The sequence below is a fragment of the Vicugna pacos genome, chromosome X (genome assembly GCF_048564905.1).
Source record: "Vicugna pacos chromosome X, VicPac4, whole genome shotgun sequence".
Lineage (NCBI taxonomy): Eukaryota > Metazoa > Chordata > Mammalia > Artiodactyla > Camelidae > Vicugna > Vicugna pacos.
Genome location: NC_133023.1, coordinates 38430899 through 38443167, shown reverse-complemented (window position 1 = coordinate 38443167; position 12269 = coordinate 38430899). Strand labels below are relative to the sequence as shown.

The 12269-nt window shown below is 38.2% G+C and overlaps 1 protein-coding gene across 3 annotated transcripts in view; it reads right to left on the bottom strand.

Moving 5' to 3' along the window:
* The window catches only part of JADE3 (jade family PHD finger 3), a 130757-nt gene that overhangs the window by 31528 nt on the left and 86960 nt on the right, over window positions 1–12269 (bottom strand). For all 3 annotated transcript variants that reach the window (XM_006213416.4, XM_072956227.1, XM_072956226.1), the window contains exons 5-7: window positions 8773–8963; window positions 5709–5920; window positions 568–735 (exon numbers count right to left, since the gene is read on the bottom strand). In XM_006213416.4, coding sequence (XP_006213478.2) covers window positions 568–735; window positions 5709–5920; window positions 8773–8963 — 571 coding nt within the window. The remainder of the gene's footprint in view (window positions 1–567; window positions 736–5708; window positions 5921–8772; window positions 8964–12269) is intronic.

Sequence of the window (12269 nt, the reverse complement as noted above, 5' to 3'; positions counted from 1 at the left end):
CACATACCACAGTACAGAGTGCTAGCCAGTCAGAAAAGAGTACATACTGTATGACTCCATTCATGTAAGCTTCAAAAACAGGTAAAAAACTAACCTATAGTGATAGAAATCAAAATGGTAGTTACTCTTGGGTAATAGAGACCCAGACAGGAACAGGGTGTGAGGGATCCTTCTGGGGGGCTCTATTTCTGGGGTATTCCATGTCTTGGTCTGGGTTGCGGACACAGATACATACATACGTAAAAACTTATGAAACGCTACACTGAAGATTTGGTATTTTAAGGTAAGTTTTACCTTAAAACATCTGCTGCTCATATCCTGGTCTTTTGTGCTTCTCCTCTCATTATCCAGCTGGATACATTTATCCAGAACCACTGGTAGTACCACCTATAAATTAATTAGCATGGACTTACATGCTCAGTTACATCCAAGAAGGATGTGAGAGAGCTTAAGTGGAACCGTATCACCTCAGAAACATGGGTAGGCATGAAATATCTCCACGAAGCCTGAGTCAGTCTGAATGTTGTGGGAGAGCAAATGGCCTCTCAGGCCCAGATGAGTTCTTACCTCTGGAATCCACAGGGCACAGCTGACATGAGCCCATTTAGTCCCTGTCCGGGTGGTCTTCATGGCTCCACCTTTCTTTGGACATAACAGACATTGTGGATGAATGCCCAGGACACAGGAGCGACACAGCCAGCTGCCTTCTGGGACCTTGAGGATGCCATAGCAGGCCTGGAGGCACGAGGAGGAGAGCGGGGAACGGTTAGCATCTTTTCACCAGGGTCAGTATCTGCTCTGGTACACAGTCACAGAGTACCCTCTGCTTTTAGGAGAAAGAGGCAAATAAGGCCAAATAAGCTCATATCCAGGATTTAGTAGTTTTAAAACACTCAAAAAAAAAAAGATAATAGCAACTTCCAGCACCTGTTCTAAGATCAGCATGTCTGTCTGTGAGGACTGACTTTAAGGATGACAGTATAAGACTAGAAGGAATTATATACAAAGGTTAGCCCAACTGTTATCTGGGTTTGGGGGTTACATATTTTTTTCTTCTTTGCCTCAATTTTCTAAAGCTTCCTCAATGATTATACATTATAATTAGTCAGTCATATACTTACTAAACAACTCCTACATGTCATGCACTATTGTGATCAAGAAAAAAGTGTTAGAACATAAGCAGAATAAAACTTCTGAGGAGCCAATGAGCTAATGCTTAAAGAGCCTAACAGTGCCTGGTGCATAAAAAACACTCCGCAAATTGTAGCAATTACTCACTTGGGTTGAAGAAAAAGGGACTCATGAATGGATCCTGAATTGAACAGAATATTAGACTAATCACAACATTCCAGAGTAAGCTCTGGAAGCTACTTCAAATCCCTTCCAGAATGAAGTTGGACAGATAAATAAATGAATTACTGGGAGGAGGAGGGAGATTCATTTGGAAAATTTTCTAGGTTTCCTTGTCACTGCCTCTAATTCTGCCCATCCTTCCCCCTTTACTGCTTACTCTCACCATTAGAGACTATACTTGGGGGCGCCTGGTGCCCCTTGTGGCCTAGCGTGTCTTCACTGCTGACTGATTTACCACTGTGGCTCCAAAGTCTGTGCCTGCCCCAGAAGGTTCAACCACAGCTCAGATGCAAGTTACAACAGTTACTATCATGTTATCTCCCCAACTGGCCTCTTTTCCAAATTGTCTCTATCCATATCACCACCATGCTTCCCAGCTTCCAGATCCAAATTCCTGGACTCCTATTATCTGCTTTCCTTCACCTACTGTCCCTTGGGCTTGCTAAAATTCCCTACACAGTGGTCACTAGACTCTGACCTTTCTCTCCATCCCCATCACAACTGCGCCATCCAAGTCCTCAGTCACATCATGCCTGGATTTATTTCTAAATTCTCCTCCTCCCACTTTACACCTTCAATCTTTTCAATCTTTTCCTCTATTTGGCTGCCATATTCTTTTTACTAAAATAAAGAGTTTATATCACTGCACTGTAATAAATCCTCTAAAAACTCCTGTTCCCAAACCCAACCCCATCTAAAACCAGGGGTTGACAAAGTATTTCTTGAAATCTGTTTTTTAAGGCCAACAAGCTAAGAATGGTTTCCATATTTGTAATGGGATGTTAAAAAAAAAAAGAAGAAAAATATGTAACAGGGACTGTATGCGATCCTCAAAGTCTAAAATATTTACTATCTGGCCCTTCAAAGAAAAAGTCTGCTTGCCCCTTATCTAAAGCCTGCTGCTCTTTCACCTCACTTCTCATGTCACTGCAGCCCCTGTGTCTGCTCCCCTTTCAGACTCCCACTCTTTACTCAGTATGGTTTCCCTCACCAGGTACATGGTCATATCATGTATTCTCTACTTTAACTGTTATGTTTCATCTCCTCAGTGAGACTGTAAGGTCACTGGGGGGTACGTCCTTTATCATCAATTTATCTGGAAAGTTCTCTATGCTGAGCTTGAGAAGTGGTTTGATAGCACAAGTAAATTTCCCTCAAGAACTGAAGATGGATTCCAACTAGGCTGCTGTCACAGAAGCGGGGCATCATATTATAAGGTCCCTAACCTTCAAAGCTTTTCTTTCTCTGAGATCCAGAAGATTTACCAGGAAATGAAAGCAAGCTTTCTCCCTAAAATAGAGCCTCTTTCTGACCAGGAGAAGAAAAACCAGTAGCTGGTTCTAGAAATATCCTTTATCACCTGGCCATTTTATTGGGTAGAAAAATAATTTACTGAGCTCTCGTGTAGACTTACTCCTGCTCATAAGATCACAGAAGCCTGTATTTCATAGCAGTGGCTCTCAACTTTTCCTAGACCACAGAATGATGCAAGCTGGACTCTCTTGAAAAAAACTGCACACATGCACGAACATATGGTTTACATATAATTTCAGGGGGTTAATAAACTTAGTGCCAAACATTATATATACGACAGACATAAAAAACTATGCGCATGTACCTTCAGGAAAATTAATTTAGGCCTCAGTTTGAGTATTCAATACCTGGACTAAGAAGCAGAAAACGGAACATATTAAGGGACTTGGAATGGTCCCAATTTTCACACTTTTAAAGGGAAAAAAACTCAGTTCATTGTTAAAATCCAAAATCTATTGATGTAAATAAACCTCTCTTCTAAAGTACTGACCATAAGTGTATTATAGTTACAGAGGAACAAGCATTTGATATAATATAGTGGCAGTAGAGAAGAAAAATTATATTTAATAAATATAAATGTCAAAAATAAATATAAACGTCCCCAATTCTGTTAAGTAAACCAAATCTTCCAAATCATTTAAAGTCATTGTTCAGTCAACAGAGGGAGCTCTAACCTAAGTATCTCTTCAGAATTCAAGTGACTATACTTTTACATGAAACTTTATGTGGTACCAACATCCAGCTTTAATACATACCAGCTCATATTCTGCAAGGCCTAGTCAGGTGTTATTGTCATTTCTTTCTATGTGAGGAAAGGGTACCATTTACAGTCATTACTGGATATATTTTCAAAGCAAAATACCTTTAAGGAGAATTATTATGAACGCTACATTTCATTTCTTAGTCAAAGAACCTGGAAATCACTCATTCATATTTTCTCCCAACTGTAGAGGAAAAACACAGAAAATATATACAGATGTCCTTTGTACTACTCCATTCAAGTCTACTATAGATCCTTAATCATTTATTTGAAAATCCTAGGGTGAGAAACATCAGGAAATTTAGAACTGATCAGATCTTAGCTCATCACATACATAGCGTATTATCTAACCTTCCAGTGGGACCAGGGAGAAGTACCATATAATCAAATACATTGATATTTCTCTAACAAAATATACAAGTATTTATATAAAATGGGATAAAGATTATAAATAGCCTCCTATTGGGTGAGTTCTACTACTGTCCCCAAATCAGTTTTGGTGCCAGACTTAAGAACTTACTGTTTTCAGAGCCTTAAAATCTTGGAACTGCATAGAAGGGACTGTGGATCTGTTCTGTCAGATATTTAAGTCCATACTTAAATAGTAAAGATCTTCTCTCTCATTAAAGATGAGACACAAATGCCAATGACTGGTAGAGTGAAAATAAATTTTCAAAATTCACTCTTCTAAAGGATATAAGTAAAATGAGGAAAAAGACCCAGTTGATCACAGAATAATTCTAAATACTTTCTAATACAGAGATACCTGTTAGGAGGCCCAGGGAATTAAAATAGTCTTAAGCCCTGGTTTCTCTCTATCTCCTGTATTATCTAATCATTTCAGCCACTTTGTTGTCAGAATGATCTTTCTAAAATACAAATCATATCCTTCAGGGTTGACAGGACAAACTAAAGTTTCTTAGTTTGTCACAGAAGGCCCTTCACACGTCCTCATATCCCTCTGTACACTCACTCTCCATGCCTTCCAGGCTCTACCCCACCACTCTCCCTAGCTCTGCACTGCTCACAGCTGCCTCTGACATACTTTGCCTCCTCTCACTACCCCATGTGAACATGCTCTCCTCTCTGCCTGAACACATACTGCTGTTCTATCTGGCATCTCTTTTTGGTCATTAAGACTCAGCTTGGATGCCATCTCTTGGATGTTGTCCCCGACCCCCATCCCTCCCATGCACTTCCATAAAAGCATGGACTCCTATCTACAAAAACGGCTGGCATACTATGCTGAATGGACAGTGTCCTTGTAGTCTCTATATTAGACTCTTATCTCCCTGGGGGCAAAGACCATGTCTGCCTCTTTAGCACTGTAGCACATGGATCGTGTTGCGTACTGTCTGCTAGATAAATTAATGAAATGAATGAAACACACAACAGGTTCAGAGGAGTGAAAAAAATCACTTAGCGTAGGGAAGTTCAAGAAAGGATTTGAACCAGATCTTGAGAGATAATAAAGTTTTGAGAGCCAGAGGTGGGAGAAGTCATTTTAAATTGGAGTGTGGCTAAAACATGGAGACGACCGCGTCAGGAATATTCGTCACTGCTCAACTAAGTAAACTTATTTTGCTAAAGCACGGGGTCTGGGGGTGGGTGGAGAAAAGGAAAGAGCTGAAAAGAATGCTGGTATCATCATTATTAATTAAAAAGGTAGTGGGGTAGAGAAAGAATGACAAGCAGCTAGATGTAAGAGCTTGGGTAAAGTCACTTTCACCTTTGTTTGTATCATCTGTAAAATTCAGGAGTAGGATGGTCTTTTACAATCCTAAATTCTGTGATCTTTAAAAGTGGAGTGGACCTAGTTTCCTGGGAGTGGTATATTTGGAAGACAGGGGAGGGCTTTGGGTGTCAGGATAAGGAGTCTGGACTTCCAGCTATAGGAAGTGTAAACTCACCAAGGTTCCTGACCATGAGTATAACCTGATGATGTAACAGGGACTCTAAGGCAGAGGAGAGACTCTTAGGCTGGCAGCAAGGAGACTCCCCAGGGGACTGTAAAAGTACCGAACAAGGCAATCTTAATGGCATGGGCATGAAGTGACACGATAAAGACTTGGGTTTAGCCCCCTGGAGTAAAGTTAGTAAGTCAGTCACTTTGGGGATCATAAGAAGTACTATTTCTAAAGGAATTACTAAAGAACAGCCAGGTCAAATCTTTATTTTCACCCTTAAATGCAAGCTGCTACCGAGATATGGGTGCTGGAGATCGTCACTGAGCTTCAGAAAGGCTGACCGTGGGGAGGTGGTGGTCTCCACTCTCACTAACCTGATGCACACAGATGTTACACTTATCACAGAACACCATATCATTCCCTTCTTCACTGTCTGGAGACCGGCACACATCACAGATCACATCTTCATCATACTCTATGCCTAGCCCTTCCTCTGTCTCAATAGCATGGTTCATATTTTCATGGCAATGGCGTTCCAGGACTTCTACTGTCTTTTCCATAAGATCCTCATCAACTGGCCCACAACCTGCACAGAAATACAAACAATCAATCAACCCATCAGTCAGCTGTCATTCCCAAATCATCTACTGTGAGCCCGGTGCAGGGGTTGAGGGATTCTAAAGGATAAAACCATCTCTTCCCTGATCTGAGACAACCAGATTTCAACGAATCTTTTACTAGAGCTATTCTAAAATTTATCTATCATTATATATCAGTGTTAGACACATGAAAGAAGAAATACATTTCACCACATTCCTTGTAAGTTGTCTTACAGACCCTTTCAATTTGCTGTCTAAATCCTAGCCAGTTTCCTCCTAAATCTATTTTTTCTCTTACCCCCACTGAGGGAGGACTTTCACTGAACTTTGTAATTATGAACACTTAATTTATAGTATAATAAAATAATTAGAATCACTTAACTATTTGGACATAAATAACAATTCATTCTTAGCAAATGAGTCCATCTAATGGCTATACAAGGAAATTTTCATACAAAAAAGTATTAAGCCATAAAAGAAAATTCTAGGTACTGTATATGTGATTATATATATGAAATATTTGTTTTTCAAACTTGACTTTTAAAAAAATCCAATAATATTTTCTCATGGCAAACTATAACATAAAATAAACTTAATACCATTCACAAAGGTCTAACTGCAAATTCTGAAATTACCATTTTTGCTTCCTGATTCCTTTTCCTTCTCTACTTTTAATTTTTCTTAGTCTTCTATACTTAATAACCCAACTATAAGATTCATATGGTGGCTACTGGTAACACCTAAACATTTCTCTTCTTAGGGGGACTAGTGATTTTGTGAGAGCACATATATATTTATTCTAACAGCTTGTAAACTCAGGAATAATTATAACGATCCAAAACAAATTTACCCAAATATTCCACTTCATTTGTAATATGAGATCCTAAGGAACTTTGGAATTTCACATAAACCACCTTTTCAATGCTGTAGCTACTTATGAAACCAAAAACTATTCAGGTAGTATGTTTCATTTTTCCAGCCAAGACAAATTACACATTTTCTTCCCCCAGAGTGAAGGAGTGTAGTGTCTGGCTATAAAAGCACTTGGATTCAAATTCCAACTTGACCTCAGATTGGTTATGTAAGCTTTGACAAGTTATCCTCTTTAGGGCTTAGCTTCCTTATCTACAAAAATAAGGATAATAATACCAAACGCACTGATTTCTTGTGAGGCAGAGATGAGATAATATTTGTACATTGCTTAGTATAGTGCCTGGTATGCAGTAAGCACTCAATTAAAAAACTCCTTAATCTGAATTAAAAATATGCTTAATTTAATATTGTTTTAATAAGTTTATTTTAAGCTTTTAGAAGCCTTACTACAGTATCATTCACCCTAAAGGAATGCCTGAGATAAGGTAATCCTCTTTTAAGACTCGTCCAAGCCTAAATGCAATGTGGTATCCTGGATGGGATCCTGGAACAGAAAAAGGTTGTTAGTGGAAAAACTGGTGAAATCCCAATACAGCCTGGAACTTAGCTAACAGTACTGTACCCGGGCTGGTTTCTCGGCTTTGACAAATGTATTAAAGTGAGATGTTAACATTAGGGGAAACTGAAATTGCGTGAGGGGTATATGGTAACTGTATTAAATGTGCAACTTTTCTGAAACCTAAAACTATTCCAAAAAAAAATTCAAGCTTATTAAAAACAAAAACTCATCCAAAGGGAATTACCTGCAAAATACCAAAGGGACCTTGTTATAAGGTGGTGTCATGGTGAAGGCAGCACTGTAATGACTGTAATGTATACAGATGCTATATGACTCATAAACACAACTGCACATTGAGCCATCAATCCACTTGATTATGCCCCCATACTCTCATTTCCCCTCTTGGTCAGTCTTTTATCCCCCTCTTGTTGTGATTCCCACCCTAAATTGACCCCCCCCCCTCCTTTTAGAAGGCAGAGCAAGAGAAGACATAAAACAAAACATTTTAAAAAGCAAGGAGTTAAGTACTGGTTACTGGCAGAATAACTGTCACCATCACGCCAAACTGGATTTAATAGTTTTAATTTTTTATCCACATAAATTCAGATATCAAATCTCAAAAGAAGCAAAGAAAAAAAAAGGGAAGAAAAAGAAAACCACTGACCCTTGTTGTGCTAACAATGAACAAATGTGATTCAAACAAAAATAAAATTAGATGTATCCTTCACCACATCTCATAGAGACTTATAAACCACCCACAGTTCCACAGGACCACTTGGACCTAAACACGGTCTAGACTGAAGACAGGTCAAGGAAAGCTGTGTGTGAGTATAAGGTGAGTTTCCTTCCAGCCTAGGATTTCTCAGCATTGCCAGTATGGTACCATATGGCATACATTTACTTTAAAGTCTCGTACTAAGGCATCCTGGTCACATCATGCAGTGGTGATACATGCAGTGGTGCTGCCTAATGCTGAAGTCGGAGCTTCTCCCCATCAGGTGAAAATGTCAGGGGTGCCACTACCATTGGCCCTGCTCACTGATCAGTGTTTTTCGGGGCTGAGTGAGGAACCAGTCTAAGAATCCTTCTTAACCAGAAGTCCAATCAGCCATGACTAATCTCATACTCAGAACTGGGAAACAGTCTTGTGAAACCTACATGCCATCACTGATCTGTGATATTCACCATCAACAAGGAAAGAAAAGGTCAGATTTAAATGATATTGCTCTACTTCAATATATTTATGCATTTCAGGAAATGCCTCATTAAGATTAAAGAGAAAAATAAACGAAAAGGCCAGGAAAGAAAGGAAGCCATAAGATGAAAGCAAGTTAAATGGTCCTGACAACTTAGAAAAAAATCATGAATCAAGTCAAGGAATAACTTACTTGTGAGGAAGCAACTTACCCATTTCTGCGAGGTCTTCATTGAGTTCCTGAAGCCAGAAGATGTCCATGTCGTCTAGGTCATAGCGGCACACAGATGCCGCCAGCTCCATCATGTTGATGTAGCCAGGCTCCGCAGTCTCTGGGCTGGAGCAGTGGATGTACTTTCGGGGCCGGATAAATAGGACATCCTTTACCTTGTCGGCTACAACCCTAGAAAAGCGAAAGAAAGACACTGGTAACAATCAACAAATGACAGATTCTAGGCACTGATGGATGGGGCCAACAACACTCAGGCCATGCAGTGGAGTAGAATGCTCTCCCTCTCCACCTTGGGGGAACCCTCTGCTCTGCCATTTGGGAGACATGGCAGATCCTTTTCTAGAAAGGAAACAGCTCTACAAATCCAGTTTTGTCATCTGCTGTGAACACTCTGACTGCTAATGAAATGCTTCATTTACCCTTATGGCTCCTAGGTACCTACTACAGTTCATATTAATAAAATATTGTTGCATTGTGTGTTCCTGGTGCAATGGCCACCACATTTATTCAGAACAGGAAATTGTAGAACAGGTGACATCTGTACAATGGCACAGCCAGATTTCACACCAAAAAGATACTTCAGCTGAACTCATGATTTTCTGCCATGGAGGCAATACCGGATGGTGGTAAAGAGTACAGGCCATAGACTCACACGAATCTGTTTTTTTTTTCCCGCTCACTTGCATGGTAATCTTGGGTAATTACTTAATTTCTATAAGGTCAGTTTTCTTAGCTAAAAAGGATGGTAATCATAAATAATGATAAAATAATACCAAACTTATAGGGCTAGTATCACAGTTACATGAAATAAAATATATAAACTGCTTAGCTTAGTGTATAGTAAAAAATAGATGATCAATAATGTTATCATTATTATTCTATTTCTTACTATTTTCACTATTTATATAGATGGGTTAAAGCCAAGAGGCCACGGATTTATACAAACTTAAGGCATTTCCCAACCATAAGTGATAGGTGAGCGTAAGTGTTAGCCAGAGTAACACGATGCTATGAAAGATTCTCATTCTTCCATCAAATGATCCAGCAGGCCCCAGCAAACCCATTATCTCCCCTCACCCCTTCTGACGCTTAAGAGCTCAAGGCAAGGAAACCAAGCAAGCAAAGAAACAGAAGTTTCTCATGCCAATGATTTATTCTACAATCGATGTTTTAGATACTATATGAAGCATTAGAAAATGTAACCAAAAGGAAATTTGGATTGTTATTCCCTGGCAACTTTAAAGAACAGGGTGGGCCATCCAAAAAAAAGAGAAAGAAATAGATACAAGTGTCATCATAAAATAATGAAAATTGTTTCTCTGGAAGGCTTCTAGAGCCAGTTTCTTTAGAGTTTCCATGTATATAGAAGGATTCATAAACATAAATGTATTCATATGAATACATATAAGTATGTAAATATTATAGTCCACTCTGTAAATATGCAGTGAATTTCCTCCTAAGCATTCTTCCAAAAACTCATGATTCCAAATAATGTATGTTGTATAAAGTTAATAACTATACACATTTGCACATTTAAAATTTCCTACCACATGGAATTTTTAAAGCCAATGGCAACAAAATATTGGAGGAAAAAAGTAGAACTCTAAATATTAACTGAAACTAAAAATCTGGGAACTGCTATCAGAGGCTTGCTTCCAACAGAAATGAACCCAACTGAAAAGGACAAGACAAGCATATGAATTCTCCAGAGACTATGAGATTAAATATGCTGTGCTTTTTTGGTGTATGACCTACAAGGTAATCATAGAATATCTAATCTTCCCCCAAGATTCATCTTTTTATAAAAGGAAGAATATTTTGCTTAACTATTCATCTTAATTGCCTCAAATTTTATGTGAAACAAGGTAGACTATAAATGTTCTTGAATCAAACTAATATGTTTATTAAGCTTCTGGAAGAAAACAAAGGGGAATATCTTTATGACCTGGAGACAGATAAAGATATTTTAAATAAGACACAGAAGCCATTAACCATAAAGGAAGAGACTGAAAAACTTGTTAATCAACAATGTATAATAAACACTTACAAATCAATTAGAAAATGACAAACAAGCCAATTAAAAACTGGGCAAAAAGATTTGAATAGACACTTCACAAATAAGATTATCCAGATGGCAAGAAAACTTTTAAAAGGTTCTCAACCTCATTAGTTATCACACAAATGCAAACTGAAATCATAATCACCATTACCTGCCAGAATGGCTAAACTTAAAAAGATTGACCAGAAAACTAAGTGCTTGTAAGGAAACGGAGCAAACAGACCACTGCTGATGGGAATGTGAATTGGTACAGTAATTCTGGCAACCTATTGGGCAGCAGATACTATGGCTGAATATATGCATACCCTATGACTTAGCAAACCCGTTCCTCGGAATATACTTAACAAAAAAGTACACGTGCTCATACTTCAAGATGAATAAAAATGACTGTATTATAACAGCTGAAAACTGAAAGCAATCCAAGTATCTATCAAGATATCAAGCAGAATGGATTAAAAAATGTGGTATATTCACACAATGGAATATGACACAAGCGAAATTTAATGAACTACTACATGCAACAGCATGGATGAATCTCACAACCATAATGATGAACAAAACAATCCAGTCTCAGTATGAAGGTCAAAAACTGGCAAAACTGTCATCTATGGTGAAGGAAGTCAATTGGTGGGCAGGAGCAGAAGGAGGGCTTCTGGGGTGCTGCTAATGTTCTATTTCTTAATCTGGGTGGCAGTTAAACAAGTGTATTTTCTTTATTGAAGTATAGCCAGTTTACAATGTTGTGTCAATTTCTGGTGTACAGTATCATGTTTCAGTTATACATATACATATATTCCTTTTCATATTCTTTTTCATTATAGGTTACTGTAAGATATTGAATATAGTTCCCTGTGCTATACAAAAGAAACTTGTCGTTTATCTATTTTATATATAGTAGTTAGTATCTGCAAATCTTGAACTCCTAATTTATCCTTTCCTACCCTCTTTCCCCTCTGGTAACGACAAATTTATTTTCTATGTCTGTGAGTCTTAAACAAGTGTATTTAATTCATGAAAATTCACTGAGTTATACAGTTATGCTTTAGTTATCTTTCTGTGTATATATTACACTTCAATGCACAATTTATAACAATGATGATGATGTTATCTCACTCATCTTTTCATATGTATCTTGAATTAAAGGTCTGACTCTAAGGACTGAGTTTATAACAACTAAAAAAATAGAGACTGAAACAGTAATATCAAAGGCAAGGAAATGCATAGGTAAAAGGTGAAGTTAAGACACATCCACAAGGAGAAATTCTTGAATTTATAATGACAGATGGAAGGTCTATGACAATCACAGAGAAATATTACTTCGGGGTTTTTAAAAAATGCAGCTTTAACATTTTCAAGTACATATAACACTGATACAGCTGGAGGATACCCCAGCATCATCCCTGGGCGGTCACTATACA